Source organism: Lepus europaeus, chromosome 16, assembly GCF_033115175.1.
Source record: "Lepus europaeus isolate LE1 chromosome 16, mLepTim1.pri, whole genome shotgun sequence".
Lineage (NCBI taxonomy): Eukaryota > Metazoa > Chordata > Mammalia > Lagomorpha > Leporidae > Lepus > Lepus europaeus.
In genome coordinates, this window is record NC_084842.1 from 47,268,599 (window position 1) to 47,286,707 (window position 18,109).

An 18,109-nucleotide genomic window follows, 5' to 3' on the forward strand; every position below is an offset into this window, starting at 1 on the left:
AACTCTGAGGAATGCAGAGGAAATAAACTATTAGAATATTGGGTAAATAATTGCTTGACTTCACCTTTTAGTTGTGAAATATTGTCTGAATGACAGCATTCCTATTTTGAATTATATATTGGCATGTCCTCCTGAGATGTGGGAGGTAAAAAACTATTGCAGTTCTCTTCTGATGGAAAGTATATGAATTCCCTCGTCTTATGCTTCCTTGTCTTCCTTTCAGTGATCACCTTCTAGTAAATTGACTGAGGATGCTGAGACTAATCCTAAGTTGTTGATGAGAGACCAGCACTGTGGCTAATTGGGTAAAATCACTGCCTGCCATGCTGGTATCCCATATGGGCAGCTGTTCAAGTTCCTGGCTACTCTACTTCCTATCCAGCTCTCTGCTATGGCCTAGGAAAGCAGCAGAAGATGGCCTGAGATCTTGGGCCCCTGCATATACTTGGGAGACCTAGAATAAGCTCCTGTCTCCTGGCTTCAGATCAGTGCATCTCCAGCCATTGTGGCCAATTGGGGAGTGAACCTCTGCCTCTCCTTTTCTCTCTGTGTAACTCTGATAAATCTTTAAAAAGAAAAAAAAAATAAGTTGTTGATGGTGCTTTCTGAAGTACAACTTAATGGATGCTGGGAATGAACAAAAATAATCTGTTGACATTATCAGAATTTCTACCATTACCAATTTATAAATAAGTTTCCTGTTAAATTGAGTAATTTCTAGTAGGACTATTGATTTAACCCCTGTTAGCTAAAATAATATTTTATATTTTTAAATAGAATAATTCCAATTCTTCTTTGATTGGACCCTCCCAGGAATCATCCCTTTTCTGATTTCATGTTCTAGTACATCATCCTCTTCATGTAACTCTAACCATATTTTCCTCAGTACTTTTCTTTGAACCTGATAGGCTGTTTCTGCCTTAAGGTCTTGATCTTTAATGGCTTCTATTCTATATGGTTTGCAAATCTTCTTTGACATTTGTCTTGCTCAAGTTAGGCTTGCTTAGAGCACCCTTGTTTAAAATCCTACCTATCTTCTTTATTACTTTATTTTTTTCCGTTGTACTCAACATGATTTGAATATTATGTTTGACTTTTTTTTGTCTTTTACCACAATAATACAAGCTGCATGTGACTGGGATTTTGTTTTGTACATTGCTTATTAACCAATACCTGGAAATAATGGATATTCAATTATTGTTTTTGAATGTATAAATAAATGAAACACCTGGTTCTGTAAGATTGAATTATAAAAGAATTACATATTGGGAAAAGGAATTTCAGTTATTCCATTGTATACTTTTTGTTAAAGTGGTCTTTCTGAAAATAAATTGTATTGCTTTCTCCCTCTGGAAATCCTTGCCTAAGACCAACTATGGAAGGCTTCTTTTTTGCACATTTATAATGTTTTTCAGTTCATGACAAAACTTTCAAATGACATGCATTTAAACAGACCTTAAGTTTCTAAAATCTGATATTTATTATTATGTATATTATTATAAGCTCTATCTCCAGGATCAGTATTTCTAGTTTCTAGTGTTAGAATTTTTTTCACCTATAACTGAGGTGATTGGAAAACAAGATTCTTTTTTTAATTTTTTTAACAGGCAGAGTGGCCGGCGGCCTGCGGCGCCTGCACACCAGGGACTCCTGCCTTCAGATCAGCTTGGTGCCTGTTTTTTTTTGTTTGTTTGTTTGTTTGTTTTGACAGGCAGAGTGGACAGTGAGAGAGACAGAGAGAAAGGTCTTCCTTTGTTGCCGTTGGTTCACCCTCCAATGGCCGCCGCGGCCGGCACACTGCGACTGGCGCACCGCGCTGATCCGAAAGCAGGAACCAGGTGCTTCTCCTGATCTCCCATGGGGTACAGGGCCCAAGCACTTGGGCCATCCTCCTCTGCACTCCCTGGCCACAGCAGAGAGCTGGCCTGGAAGAGGGGCAAGCGGGACAGCATCTGGTGCCCCAACCGGGACTAGAACCCGGTGTGCCGGCGCCGCAGGCAGAGGATAGCCTAATGAGCCGCGCCTCCAGCCAAGGAAAACAAGATTCTTAATCTCAGTTCTATCTTAATATTCTATGATTTACCTTATTATACCTTAATGAAATCTCTTAATCTAGCTGTATAATGATATATTTTATTAAGCATTGGAAAGCTGCTGGTCTAAGGAAAATGTAAAATGAGGAGGAAGACATTAGAACTTCTGAAAATAACAGGACCACACAGTTTTACTCTGGTCATTGTTTGTCAGTGTATGATAATCTGCCTGCAATACAGAGATTTCAAAGCCACGTGGATAAGCAAAAAATATGAATTAGGTCTACGAATGAAGTATTATATTTTAACATCAAAATACTTCAGATAGGGGCTGGTGCTGTGGCATAGCAGGTGGGGCCGCTGCCTTCAGTGCTGGCATCCCATATGGGCGCTGGTTCAAGTCCCAGCTATTCCACTTGAATTGTTGAATTCTCAGTACGTACAGCTATTTCAGGGAGCCTCTACTATCTAAATAGTTTTGCTTTAAAGGCACTGTGAATGTAGACTGCAAATCAGTTACAGGGTAGTATACCTCTTTGTTTCTGCAAATATACATTACTTATATAAGTTTCAGAGCAAATCTCATTTATATTTGTATCCTTTACACTTAGCTTATAGTGGATACTTAATAAATGCTTATTATATGTCTTAGATAATAATTCCAGTTACATTTTTAAAAATTTAGTCGCATAGGATCTCGTGATACTAAGTTTTAGGTTCCTAACCCTTTTGGTTATCTTGCTTGAATGAGGCTAGAAAATAAGCATTTATTTAATTTCTTCAGTAAGCAAAGATTTATTTGTTTATTGCTTCTGATGTGGGTAGCACATTGGTAGTAACAGACTGCATCAACATTCCCTGACTTTAAGCTCACAAATCTAGTGAGGAAAGAGACATTGAAGTGCCTCAAAAGTCTGTGGAAAAACTAAATTAAAAGATAACTTTATTTTGGTACAAAAAAAGTTTTGTGAACCATGCATATGAAGAGTCTTCAAACAGTTCATGAAAAAATGCATATTATCAAAAGTTATGCAGACTGCAAAAATGATTTGCACCATAATACCTTTATCTTTTAATTCCATTTTCCCGTGAACTTTTTGAAGTACCCTCATACATACATTTGAATTATTTTAATATGGGATAGTAGAAATATCCTTGTTCTGGACTAGCAGAGTTTTATAACACTTTACAAAGGATATTTGCTGTGTTGTAAAGTTCACAGAAACTGATAGAGAAGGAAGGCATTCCATTTTAGAAGGGCTAAGCAAGTATTTACTATGTGAGATGAGGAGTAGAGGTTAAAGAGACTAGTTCTAGAATACTTATGAATTTACCAATATCTTATATGAATTCCTTTGAAGTAGACATATTAAGTCCTATCAAATTTATCATCATCAACTATGAGTAATGAAATGTATTTTGTTATTCAACTTGGAATATTGGTATGGGTAGCTAAGTTGGTTGTTTTTTTTTTTTGTTTTTGTTTTTGTTTTGTTTTTTGTTTTGACAGGCAGAGTGGACAGTGAGAGAGAGACAGAGAGAAAGGTCTTCCTTTGTTGCCGTTGGTTCACCCTCCAATGGCTGCCGCGGTAGGCGAGCTGCGGCCGGCGCACCACGCTGATCCGATGGCAGGAGCCAGGTGCCTATCCTGGTCTCCCATGTGGGTGCAGGGCCCAAGCGCTTGGGCCATCCTCCACTGCACTCCCTGGCCACAGCAGAGAGCTGGCCTGGAAGAGGGGCAACCTGGACAGGATTGGTGCCCCGACCGGGACTAGAACCTGGTGTGCCGGCGCCGCAAGGCGGAGGATTAGCCTAGTGAGCCGCAGCGCCGGCCAAGATTTTTGATAATAATATTGTGTTCAAAATTTTTTTATGCTTACACATCATATTTTACCCAAGAGGTATGACATTGCTCTATTGGAGTTTTTCTTGCCACTAAATAAGTAGTTTCCATGAGGAATTCTCATGAGCTGTTTAAAAATATTCTTGGACCCCTACCTTAGGGTAGATTCAGTAGACTGAGTTGGCTGGTAGGATTCTGTTTGTGGAAGAGTTTCACATAATACTGGTTGACAGCAGGATTTGAGAATAACTGCCCTCAATTGATATGGAGAGAAAGTTCTATCTGCTCTAATGTATTTGTACTGTAATTCAATAAGCATGGAGTAGGTTCATGTGAAACTTAACTGTAAGAACCCTCCTGGGAGTGGAGTGCCCTCCTGGGAATGGAGACTTCCATAGAAGAGAATACTAAGTAGTATATTATAAACAGTAGTTGCTGCATAGGTTTGTTTTGAACACTAATGAGTCTGAAATAAAACTACAGAGCACACAGCTACAACTCTTAGAAACAATGAAATAATAAGGTAAGTGACATCTAAACTTACTATGATACGATGGTACTCATGATTGAAATCAGTAGATCACACACACATTTGAAGACTGACATGGTGCCTCAGCTATGATCTAGGGCTAAGTTAGTACTCTGTGACATTTTATGGCATAGTTCAATTTAATTTACCAGTTACCCACTATTAATAGTAGAGAAATCTATATTTTATTTTCCAGCTATATAATTATTTTAGAATGGAAAAAATAGAGAATATATTCAAGAGTAACAGCAAAACCCACCACATTTGAAAGTAATCATTTCCTGTATTAGATTATTATAGTAGATTCTGGCAAATATGTGACAGAACTGTGGCTCTTCTGACTCATTCTGTTTATGGATAAAACTCCAAGATCATCTAGTAGTGTGATACAAGTACTGTAAGAGACAGTTAACAAGCTTGAAAACTCCTTTCCAGAAGCTATAAAGAATATGCATGTTTTATCCTGTTCTATCTATTCTTGAGTTCAGCAAATGTTGTATAACTTGTTATGGGCTAGGTACTACTTTAGGAGCAGATATAGATGATAGACACTAGCAATATAGGTGCTAGACAAATAAAAATATATAATGTGTCAAATATTAATACATGCTAAAAAGAAAATGAAATTGAAACTATGTTGCTTTTTAAAAAGCTTTTAGGAAATGGAAGCCCTGAAAAAAGAGATGAGTCATTTGTATCATACATAGATGTTTAACAAATGCTTCTTGACTGAAGGTGAGAAAGCTGTATTATCTGTAAGTTTAGTATACAACAAATCCCTTGATGATGGGAACAAGTATCTAATATAATTTTAAGTCCAGGACAAACAAACCCATTGTTTGTTTGCATTCTGCTGTGGCTAGACTGAGCATGCTTCATTTAATGCATTTAGGGATCTAATTTTTTTTTTTTTATTTATCTATTTCAGAAGCAGAGAGAGAGGTCTTACATCCATTGCTTCACTCCCCAAATGGCCTCAATGGCCAGAGATGGGCCAATCCAAAGCCAAGAGCTTCCTCTGGGTCTTCCATAGTACTTGGTCCCCCAACTCACCTCCCCCCAGCCTTTTTTTTTTTAAGATTTGCTTATTTGAAAGGCAGAGTTACAGAGAGAGGAAGAGAGAGGCAAAGAGGTCTTCCATCTGCTACCTCACACCCCAAATGGCCTCGATGGCTGGGACTGGGTTAGGCCAAAGCCAGGAGCCAGGAGTTTGTTCTGGGTCTCCCACTTGGGTGCAGGGGCCCAAACACTGGTCCATCCTCAGCTGTTTTCTCAGGCACACAGAGCAGGGAGCTGGATTGAAAATGGAGCAGCTGGGACCCAAAAAAGGCACCCAAGGTGCATGCTACACCACAACACCAGCCTCAGGGAGCTACTTTTTAAGAGAAAGATTAACAAGCATATCTGAAAAAAAGCAATAACAAATGAGAAAATCTTGTTCAATTGGAATCAAGATTAGGGATATAGGGTTGGCACCATGGCTCACTTGGTTAATCCTCCGCCTGCGGCGCCGGTATCCCATATGGGCATCGGGTTCTAGTCCCGGTTGCTCCTCTTCCCACCCAGCTCTCTGCTGTGGCCCGGGAGGGCAGTGGAGGATAGCCCAAGTGCTTGGGCCCCTGTACCCGCATGGGAGACCAGGAGGAAACACCTGGCTCCTGGCTTCGGATCGACGCAGTGCCAGCCATAGCAGCCATTTGGGGAGTGAACCAACGGAAGGAAGACCTTTCTCTCTGTCTCTCTCACTGTCTATACCTCTACCTGTCAAAAAAAAAAAAATTTAAAAAAAAGACTAGGGATTTTAGCAAAGAGACTATTTGCAAAAATTATGCTGATATTTGAGAGGTTGCCTTGTGGAGAAGGAAAGAAAAAAATCTAGTCTTTATTGATTCAGGCAGATGAGTGGGTTGAAGTTACAAGAAACAGTTTTAGAATCCATAACAGGAAGGTCTTTATCAGTAAAACTCTCCATTAAGCTTTTCTGTCCCTGGAAATGCAGGAAGAGCTATATATATATGTGTGTGTGTGTGTGTGTGTATTTGTGAATATAATATATATATATGATATATATATATGTGAGTTTAAAATTTGACAAGTATGCTAGTATATGTAAGAATTCTTTTGGAATAAAAGTCTCCATGGTGTGTGACATACTTAGCATTAATCATAAATCATGTTCAACTTGTTGCTATCAAAATTATACATTTGTTCCAGAGAAATTATAAACAAAATCCCTAATCTTATATTTTGGAGAAAGGTGAGGCCTAACACAGTATTTCAACCACAATTCAAATAAGAAAAGAAAAATTCATTAGCAGGTTGACCTTGGGCATGTAGTATTTTGTCTTAATTACATACCATAGGGTGTTGTGAGATTAAATGAACTATTCTGTGTAAAGCACTGACCCAATGATTATCTATAGGGGCATAAATTTTATTAGTATTTACAGTTTTAAACCATCTAAAGACATTGTTTCAGAGATTAGTATTCTTTTTTATTTAATTTATTTATTTGAAAGGCAGAGTTAAAAAGAGAGGGAGAAGTCTTCTATCTGCTGGCTCACTCTTCAAACACAACAACAGCTGAGGCTGATCCAGGCCAAAGCTAGGAGCATCTTCCAGGTCACTCACATGGGTTTCAGGTTCCCAGAGATTTGGGTCACCTTTTGTTGCTTTCCCCGGCCTGCTAGCAGGGAGCTAGAACAAAAGTGGAGCAGCCGGGACTCAAACTGCTGCAGGTGATGGCTGAACCTTCTGTGCCACAAAGTGACCTGGGAGATTTTTAGCATTCTAATCTTGATGAGTTCTTAGTTCTGATATTTGTAGTTCTGTGCTTTCCTCATATGTCACGTATTATTTTCATCCTAAACTCTCCATTGGCCTCTCAAATCACAGCCAAATGTAATAAATCCTTGCTAATCTGGTATTTTTCAAGAGGAAAAATGGTTTACAAGATTGGCATTCTAAAATGTAAACCTTCCCTTTAACCATCTCTTTAAAAAAAAAAGAGTATCATAGTTTCCTGCCTTTCTAAAGCAAAAATCTTAAACTTTGCTCTTTTTGATGAGTCACTGTTCTTTTGTATATCTAATTAAATAGCTGTTTTCATTTATTTTACTTTTCTCTTTCCAGGTAGCTATCGTGTGTGTGTGTGTGTGTGTGTGTTTAAGCCTTTTTCTATCCTCTCAACCAACTATTGTCTAATCTGTTCTACGTTTGGAAACCAGATATTAAAGCTTGCTAAAAATTATATGTTAAAATGATGAAATGTCTGGAGCTTACTTGAAAATATCCACTCGCGGGCCGGCGCCATGGCTCACTTGGTTAATCCTCCGCCTGCGGTGCCGGCATCCCATGTGTGCACTGGAATCTAGTTCCCGGTTGCTCCTCTTCCAGGCCAGCTCTCTACTGTGGCCTGGGAGGGCAGTGGAGGATGGCTCAAGTGCTTGGGCTTCTGCACCTGCATGGGAGACCAGGAGAAGCACCTGGCCCCTGCCTTTGGATCGACGCAGCACCGGCTGTGGTGGCCATTTTGGGGAGTGAACCAGCAGAGGGAAGACCTTTCTGTCTCTCTTTCTCTCACTGTCTATATCTCTACCTGTCAAAAAAAAAAAAAAAAAAAAAAAAAGCCCACTCTAGCAGGGTATCTACTGTGGGGCTTGAGTTCTTATTTACCTATTGGTAACATCATATCCATAGATTGTTATTCCTAGTGAATTTTTTATTTTACTTAAAAGGCAGAGTTACAGTTAGAGGGAGAGACATGGAGAGATCCTTCTTCCACCAATTCACTTGCCAAATGACTGCAACGGCCAGAACTGGGCCAGGCTGAAGCCAGGAACCCAGAAGCCCAGAACTCCATTGGGGTCTCCCATGTGTGTGGCAGGGGCACACACACTTGAACCATCCTCCACTACTCTCTAGGTGCATTAGGGAGTTGGATCAGAAATAAATCAGCCACTGCCCAAACCAGTATTCCGACATGGGATGTTATTATCTGAAGCAGTGGCTCAACCGGCTCCTCCACAATACTGGCTCCCCTAATGAATTTCTTGATTTATGTTTTTCTTCAGAGGTCAGTAATGCTGACAATAAGCCTTTTCTTTACTCAACATGACTTTATATAATATTTTGATAATTCTACCTGATCTTTTGATTATTAAGAGTTCATTTCTAATGGTAGGGATTTTTATAATTGTATTGAATATGTGTATTCTACATTTGCCCAAACATAATTTTATGTAAATGTACATATATGTTTTCAAGTGTAATTTTGTTTTTTCTTCTCAATTCTTTTATTTGTAAGTTTTTTTTGTTTATTTGAGTGGTAGAGTTACAGGCAGAAGGAGAGACAGAGAGAAAGGTCCTCCATCCACTGGTTCACTCCCCAAATGGACACAACAGCCATAGCTGAGCCGATCCAAAGCCAGGTGCTAAGAGCTTCTTCCTGGTCTCCCATGTTGGGTACAGGGACCCAAGCACTTGGAGTATCCTCCCCTGCTTTCCCAGGCCATAGCAGAGAGCCAGATCAGAAGAGGAGCAGCTGGGACATGAACAAGTGCCCATATGTGATGCAGAAACCACTGGAGGATGCTTAGCCCACTATGCCACAGTGCCTGCCCCTCCATTCTTTTCTTTACTTCCTTTGTCCCTTGACTCCCCAAGTGATTCACATATCCTTTTTTACCCGTATTCCACACTCACACACACACACACACACACACACTCAGAGCTACTCTTTTCACCCTCAATTCTGTTACTTGTTGATCACTTGCTTTTTCTCCTGTGCTTAAGCCCATAGATCTATGTGTGTGTATGTATATAGATATATATACTGACATGAGCACACATAAAAGAATTTTTGGTTGTAGTTTTTTTGTTTGATTATGTTATACTCCTTTTATTGCTTTTTGCTTTTCTTAGTCAACACTGCGTTGTATATATCCCACTAAGTTACCAAATAAAACCCTCATGTGTTCTTAATGATAACATTGTGTTTATTGATAAAAATATTTTTTAATTTATTTGAACATTTCTATATTTATTGAAAGAACTTTTTGTAAAGATAAACTATTGGAAAAAAGGTGACAGTAAAAATTCTGGTATTTTCTTATGTATGCCAGATTTCTTCCCAACAGGATGTCATAATTCACATTTAGACCAATGAACTATAATAATATCTTTTTGAAAATATATTAATCTGCTTAGTTTTTGCTGAACAGATATCCCATTATTAAATTAATTATTTTTTTACTTCTATTATGTTTTAGTATTTTTATAGTCTTTATACCTTAGATCTGCCCTTTCTCCTCATATCCAATATTTTCCCAATTTAATTGATTAGCTCATTAGTTTATGGTTTTTATTGTAGGAAATCTGAAACTTTTATGCCTATCTTTTTATGTTTTTTAATTTTTATTTTGAATATAAAGAATACAGTAGATTTTCTTTGTACTTTATATCTTCTTTCTTCAGACAGATTTTTTTTTTAAAGATTTATTTGTTTATTTGAAAGGCTTGAAAGTCAGAAATACAGAGAGAAAAGGAAAGAGACAGAGAGAAATTTTCCATCTGCTGGTTCATTCCCCAAAATAGCCACAACAGCCAGGATTGGGCCAGACTGAAGCCAGGAGCCAGGAGTTTCTTCCAGATCTCCCACGCGGGTTCAGGGGCCCAAGGACTTGGACCATCTTCTACTGCTTTCAGACTATTTTCTACTGCTTTCCCAGAGAGCTGGATCTGAAATAGAATAGCCAGAACTCGAACTGGCGCCCACTTGGGATGCCAGTGCTACAGGCTGGAACTTTAACCCGATGTGCCACAGCACTGGTCCACAGATTTTTATTTTAAGTCACAAGGAAAATTAACTTAAACAGAAACTTCATTTAGTGCTACAATTTAGGATATGCAATTGTGAAAGGTTTCTAACTTCACCCTGTACATTTCACATATATCATTAGTCACTGTTAGGCACTTTGGTATTGCCTAATGTAATTCATTGCTAAATGTGTGTTTTAATATGAGAGTTTTTGACATCAACATTTTTAACTTTTGCCTAATTTATATCTTAACTTAGAGTTAATGGAAATAGTTGTCTCTATAGATTATGGTTTGAGGCTGCTAATAAGTTCAGTCTTTGTGATCTTTAGCTCCTAAACTGTGAAAAGATTTCATTTTTTGTGAAGATCTATGTCTGTATTGAAAGGGGTCAAAGTATCTGGTGCCTAAAGCAGTGGAATACAAATCAGAAGATAAAAGTACTGGGCTCACTCCATTATTAACTTATACTCTGTTCAGTAACGCAACATTGGTACTCATCTCTTTAAACTGGTTGTAGTTGCCATTACCATCTGATAGTTTGTGGAAATGCTTCATCACCTCCCTTAACAAATTGTTTTTACTTCTTCAGTAGCTCTTTGAAGTAGTTATCCTTTATGCTTGCTTATTAACAGTTGCAAAAATTTTTACTTAGAAAACTAAGTCTTTAAAGATTATGTTAGCGGTAAAATAATTAATACCAAGAATTTCTGCTTCAGTTAAGACATTTAGTGACAGTCATGCTGGGGGGTGTTTTTTGTTTATAGGATTTTATATAAATACCCTTATGGTATTATCAAAATAATTACTTTGAATGCCACTTTGTTATATATATTCATTTTTTTAAGATTTATTTATTTATTTGAAAGACAGAGTTACAGAGAGGCAGAGGCAGAGAGAGAGAGAGAGGTCTTCCATCAGCTGGTTCACTCCCTAGATGGCCGGAACAGCCAGAGCTGCGCCAATCCAAAGCTAGGAGCCAGGAGCCTCTTCCAGGTCTCCCACGCAGGTGCAGGGGCCCAATGACTTGGGCCATCTTCTACTGCTTTCCCAGGCCATAGTAGAGAGCTAGATTGGAAGTGGAGCAGCCATGACTCGAACCGGCGCCCAGTGGCCTTACCTGCCATGCCACAGTGCCTGCCCCATATGTATTTTATTGCATGTTTAAATCTGTTTCTCTGGTTGATTCTTCGTAACAGATTACATGATTATCATTATTTGTTCCAAATGTATTTGGAAACTGCCAGTGCATTTTTTTCCATAATTTTACTTCAAACCAGTGTTTCATTTCAAAATTGCAAAATAAGTTTTAAAAATGTGTTTAGCAAAAGTTAACTCTCTTAATATTCTTAAGTTATATAATGAAAAATTTTATTCAACATTGTGTAACAAATATGTTTCAATTTTTTTGTCTTTATTCTGCAGAATGAAAAATCACATTGATCATCTCTGGAAAGGATATTGATCCGCCTCATGTGAAGTATGCTCAGTTCTTTTCCGGTGGTGTAAGTATTCAGTCTTTCTCAATTTTTATCATTTAATACATTTAAGAAATTATTATTATGATTCACATTTAAGAGCAGATATTTTTACAGTTGAAAGACTTTTAGAAAAGGAATCAAATGGTAGTATACCTGTTTGGCATTAAAGTAAACAAATATAGTCATGTGGTGAAGCATAAATTTTCATATTCTCTGTTACCATTTCTGTTGCCAGCTTCGATTTTGACATTAATTTTCAGCAGAATATAAAATTACTTATTTTCAATTGCTTTATAGACAAGGTACTTGTAAGATGATTAACAAGTTGATAAAACCACTGTTAGATTCCTTGTGACAAACAGAATATTGAAGCATGTCATCTTAATGTTTCCTTTTGTATGCAAACTCCTAACACCATAGCCAGCCATTTCCCTTTAGCTGTTGGAAATGATAATGTAGTTAAGCCTGTTAGCTAATGTAGTTGCTAGCCTTTCTTTGGAGTCAGGCAAAACATACAAATTGAGATGATGGTATTATGTTGAGAGTGTTTTTGTGCTAGGATATGAACTGTAACCACCAGTTCATATTAAATAGGCCTCTGGATGAAAGTATTCCGGGAATTTCACATATTAGAGAAGATAAAGTATCTATTAGCTCATTAAGTGCATCTTTAGAGTCTAATGCAAAATGCCTTTAGCATAAGTATTTTCTAAAATTTGGTAGTGTCTGTGTTTCACTTAAATTCCTTCCGTTTTGGTTGACAGTTCTACAATCCAATAAGGAGATGATAAAATAGGTTTTCCTGGTTATTTAGGTTTTTCATAAGTTCCATCTTCCTGCTTTCATTGATTCTATGATACAATGGAAAGTCTCTAGAATAGGCTTATTAATGCCAGCCTGAGTTTCAGCTAAGTAACCATGTTCTTGGTGAAGCAGTTAATCTCTTTGAGTCTTAGTTTCACGTACACCCCCCGTCCTTTTTATCTATTTACTAACTAAAGGAATGACTATTCTCAATAGCCATTAGAATGTAAGCATCTTGAGGCCAGGAATTTTTGCCTGATTTGTTCCTTCTTGATCCTTTTTGCTTCCTATGTTACTTGACACATAATGGACACTCAGTAAATTTTAGTTGAGTGAATGATTTTTTTCTAAATCAGGGATAGGAAACCTTTTTTCTACCAGGGGTCATTTAGATATTTATAACATCATTCATAGGCCATACAAAATTATCAACTTAAAAATTAGCATGCTATAAATTTATTGAATTTTTAAAAGGTTTTTTTATTTGAAAGTCAGAATTACATAGAAAAGCAGAGGCAGAGAGAGAGGTCTTCCATCCACTGGTTCACTCCCCAATTGGCCACAATGGCCAGAGCTGCGCTGATCTGGAGTCAGGAGCCAGGAGCTTCCCACGGATCTCCCATGTGGGAGCAGGGGCCCAAGGACTTGGGCCATATTCTACTGTCCTCCAAGGCCATAGCAGAGAGCTGGATCGGAAGTGGAACAGCTAGGACTTGAACCGGGGCCCAAATGGGATGCCGGCACTGCAGGTGGCGGCTACCTGCCACGCCATAGCACTGGCCCCGATTTACTGAATTCTGCGCCCAACCTGTGGTTCCCATGACAGGACCAAACCAGATGATTTCACAAGCCTTACATGGCCCTGGAGCCAGATGGTCTTCATCTCTTGACTGGTCTCCACTTCTCTAATACCATACCGTTTAAATCTCCTTCTTTAAAATTTCATGTCTTTACTTGTTTTTCATTGTATTTAGTAATAGTATTTAGAAAGGGGATGATCAAAGTATGATTTCACAAACCCTGTAATTTATTACCATATAAAGGGAATATTTTCTTGGACTCACATGCTTAAAGAAGAGAATGACATGAAGAAAACACACAGTAGAAAAATTTGATTAACTACAATAATGAATTCTAAAATTATTAAAGTCTAGTTGTTGACTTAGTATTGAAGTAAGTTTATGAAAAAACCAACATTTAGTTACAGATCAAAATATTCCTTCATAGGAATAGTTCTTAGCCTGACCACCACAGTGTTGATCCAGAGAGACATACTATTCCTTCATGTTAGAGCCTGGTACCCATTTTAGCAGGCAAGGTTTCAGAGCTCCACGGCCTGTGATAGCCTGATCTCTCAAAGTGTCTTTCAAACTCTTGATGTATTTTGAAGTCTAGTAGCTGAGGTCAGTAACTCACATAGGGAGTCTGATAAGGTCTGATATGACTTTGCCAAAGGAAGAGGAAATTGACAACAAATTCTCACATGAAGGTATGACAAGAATTAACATTCTAAAGGGGAGTGGAAGTACCTCCCAACTTCTGATACAGGGGATTTCTTAAAACAGCATACTGTGGTAGGAAGGGAAAGAATACACTACAACTTCTTATTACACTAAAACATACTATCTATCATCTATGTAGCACACTATGCATGTGCTTGCAATTATTTCAAAGCAACAAAACAGATCTTTTCCCCCAACGTGTAAAAAGTGACTGTAATAAGAAACCTCCATCTTAGGTACCTTTCTCCGAAGGGAGGAGAGAACTTCCACTTTGATTATGGCCTTATCTAAATAATATTGGAGTTAGTGAACTGACTCAAAAGGCTTCCATAGCCTTGGCAACTCATAACAAGAGCCTGGGGTGATTACTGATGCCATAAACAAGAGTGTCAATTATTAAGTCAACAACAGGAGTCACTGTGCACTTACTTCCCATGTAGGATCTCTGTCCTTAATGTGTTGTACAATGTAAATTAATGTTATAACTAGTACTCAAACAGTACTTTACACTTTGTGTTTCTATGTGGGTGCAAACTGTTGAAATCTTTGCTTAATATATACTAAACTGATCTTCTTTATAAAAGATAGTGAAAATGAATCTTGATGTGAATGGAATGGAAGAGGGAGTGGGAGATGGGAGGGTTGGGGGTGGGAGTGAAGTTATGGGGGGGAAAAAGCCACTGTAATCCAAAAGCTGTACTTTGGAAATTAAATTTATTAAATAAAAGTTAAAAAAAAAGAAACCTCTATCTTAATCAGTGTAACTTAAAAACTATTAAAATGAGATTGATGGGGCCTGCATTCTAGTGTAGTGGGGTAAAGCTACTGCCTGCAATGCCGGCATCCCTTATGGGGCAAGTTTGTGTCCGGGCTGCTCCAATTCTGATCCAGCTCCCTGCTAATGGCCTGGGAAAAGCAGCAGAAGATGGACCAAATGCTTGGACCCTTGCTATCCACTTGGGAGACCTCCTGGAGGAAGCTCCTGGCTCCTGGTTTCGGCCTGGCCCAGCTATGGCCATTGTGGCCATCTAGGGAGTGAAATAGTGGATGGAAGATCTCTCTCTGTCTCTCCCTTTCTATCTGTAACTCTATCAAATAAATAAATAAATCTTTAAAAATATAAAATGTGACTGATATGATATAATCTTACTTTTAGCAACATCCTTTTATAAAAAATTTTAATACTGTATCTGTAGTCACAGCTTCTGTTCTTAGACTTCAATCTTTCTCCTATTGGTTTGAATTATATTGAATCATGTTCACTATACTCTCAAGCTCAGTCCCCAGTAAAACTTCATTTCTTACTTGTCATTTTCTTATTTTAAGATGGTATCCTTTAATGGTTGTAATTACTGAGAAAGAGGATAGTGTCACATAAATACTTTAAAGGGCCTGAGTCAATGAATATTATAGTCGACTCTAGAGTATGTTAAATCATCATCTGATAAATACCATATATGCAAAAGAATAGCTTATTTTGTTTAATCACTCTAGATAAAATGATCTTTAAAGATAACAGCCCAGAGCTGAAGACAAAGCCTTGTTATCTAGTAAAACCTTTTTAATGCTGATGCTTTGCAAGAAAGGTAGCAATGTCCTTTTTGCCTGTGAGGTTTCAAGAGTAATCTTCTGTGAATGCTTTAACCTCATTTTTTTGTCAAATTTAGTTTATGATAAATTTTACGCCTCGTGACTTATCCAAGAAGGGTTTAGGTATATCCTCAAGTATCGAAAAAATTCATTGTAAAATATATTTACTATTGTAGTCTCATGGGATAGTCTTTTCTTAGATTGTAAGTTTATGAACTGAGCCATAATTTTTGAATGTAATTGTTCTTTTATGCTTTAAACATTGTCTGAGATATTACAATGCTGAAATTCTTCTCACATCATTTTCAATTATTGTTGGCCCAAGTCTGCCTTCAGATTAGTAATTTAAAGTGAAAAATGTTCCTTATCCTGCGAATAATCCTTGTGCATAAGAAAATTAATTCCACTCTTACATGTTTCCTTTTACTGTTAGAAAAGAATCACAGATATCATTTACTGAGATAACCTTTATAGGTCACTCAAATGCCGTAATTTCCTGAGTATATGCTTAAAGTAGGTAAAATCAAGAAAAAATAAATTTGGAAGTACCACGGTGTATACCTTGTTTTATGTTAGTAAACTGTAATATTATTATCAGAGATCTAAGAGAGCTTCTGATCGCTATCCTTTTTCAGAAAAATACAGTATCTTCAGTATCATTTACATGATTCGAACCTGTGCCCTATGGTGATCATAAATTCTATTCCAGCTCTTTTGGATATTTTTACTTTAGGTTATATCTTTTGCATTGGGGTCTTCTCTTGCTGCAAGTTAGAGATAGCTAATTTAAACAAGGTAAAACATACAGGGGCCGGCACTGTGGTGTAGTGGGTTAATCCACCGTCTACAGTGCCAGCATACCATATGGGTGCTGGTTTGAGTCTCAGCTGCTCCACTTCTGATCCAACTCCCTACTAATGTGCCTAGGAAATCATCAGAGAATGGCCCAACTGTTTGAGCTCCTGCACCCACATGGGAGACCCAGATGAAGCTTCTGGTTTCCATCTGGCCCAGTCCTGGCCATTGTGGCCATTTGGGGAGTGAACCAGCAGATGGAAGATCTCTCTCTCTCTGTCTCCCCTCTCTGTAATTATGCCTTTCAAATAAATAAATAGATCTTTTTTTGAAAAAAGAATTACTTGAACAAGGGAACAAGGGATATGAATAGTATAGAGTTTTGTCTGTTGCTCTACTCTGCATATCCTGGTATGTCCATTTTATTTTCCCACAAACTGGCCTCTTCAGCATAATGAGAAATTTGTCAGACTAACATCTTCCTGTAACTGAGCACACTGACAGTGATACTCTATCTCCCCCTTGATCCAACCAGAGTGTGTTAAGGAGAGAAAGGCATGGCTTCCTTGTATGCCCATTTCATTGACCAGAAATTGGAATACTGTGAGTGACAACCTCAAAATCTATGAAACATTCTAGGCAGACAAAACAACACATAGCTACTGTTCCTCCTTTTATGACTTTTAGAATAAAAGTGGTTTCCAATAGTCAAGGAATCTGAAAATCTTACATTGTTTCATATACTGTGAAATCTTTAGTTCTGACAATTATTTCCCTTAATATTATTCTAATTTTAAAACAATTTATTTGAGAGAATGACAGAAACAGATCTGTCCTCCACTGGTTTACTCCTCAAATACTTGTAACAGCTGGGACTGGACCAGGCCAAAGCCCAAAGACCCAAGTACTTAATCCATTACCTGCTACCTGCCAGGGTGTGCATTATAGAATAGACAAACAGAAGCTAAATTTTTCAGTGTCTCTTATAAGCCATTAGAAAAATGCTCACATAGCTTTTTAAATAAATTTTTCACTGAAGTATAATACAAGTATCCTACTGAAGTCCACAGACCAATATTGACCAACTTGATGAATTTCCAAAGTGAATGTAGCTGTATAATTTAATAGTCACTTAGATTAAGACATAGAACTCTTCCAAGACTATATAACATCTTTTTTTTTTTTTAAGATTTATTTTATTTATTTGAAAGACGGAGTTACAGAGAGAGGTAGAGACAGAGAGAGAGAGAGAGGTCTTCCATCTGCTGGTTCACTCCCCAGATGGCCGAAACAGCCAGAGCTGTGCCAATCCAAAGCCAGGAGCCAGGAGCTTCCTCCGGGTCTCCCACATGGGAGCAAGGACCCAAGCACTTGGGCCATATTCTACTGCTTTCCCAGGCCATAGCAGAGAGCTGGCTCAGAAGAGGAGCAGCCGGGACTATATCCAGTGCCTATATGGGATGCTGGCGCTTCAGGCCAGGGTGTTAACCTGCTGTGCCATAGCGCTGGCCCCAACTATATAACATCTTAAAATAGATCATCTGTGTTATATAAGGTGAATAGATCTTTTGTAATTGTTCAGGAAAGAAAAGAAATTAGTCCCCCTGGTCAAAAGTTTTCTCTTTTCTTCTGACTGGGTGATTATACATAAGGATAAGAGGTCCATGGACACTTTATTCATAATATACATTTTGAACTTTTTGCAGACCCCTCAT

The 18,109-nt window shown here is 38.0% G+C and overlaps 1 protein-coding gene across 12 annotated transcripts in view; it reads left to right on the top strand.

Annotated features, from left to right (window-relative positions):
- Positions 1–18,109, top strand: part of HMBOX1 (homeobox containing 1) — a 204,032-nt gene that overhangs the window by 77,997 nt on the left and 107,926 nt on the right. For all 12 annotated transcript variants that reach the window (XR_009868227.1, XR_009868228.1, XR_009868229.1 and 9 more), the window contains one exon: positions 11,648–11,727. Coding sequence is in view for 9 of the 12 variants with exons in the window: in XM_062213591.1 (XP_062069575.1) it covers positions 11,705–11,727 (23 nt within the window). In the remaining 3 variants the exon portion in view is untranslated. The remainder of the gene's footprint in view (positions 1–11,647; positions 11,728–18,109) is intronic.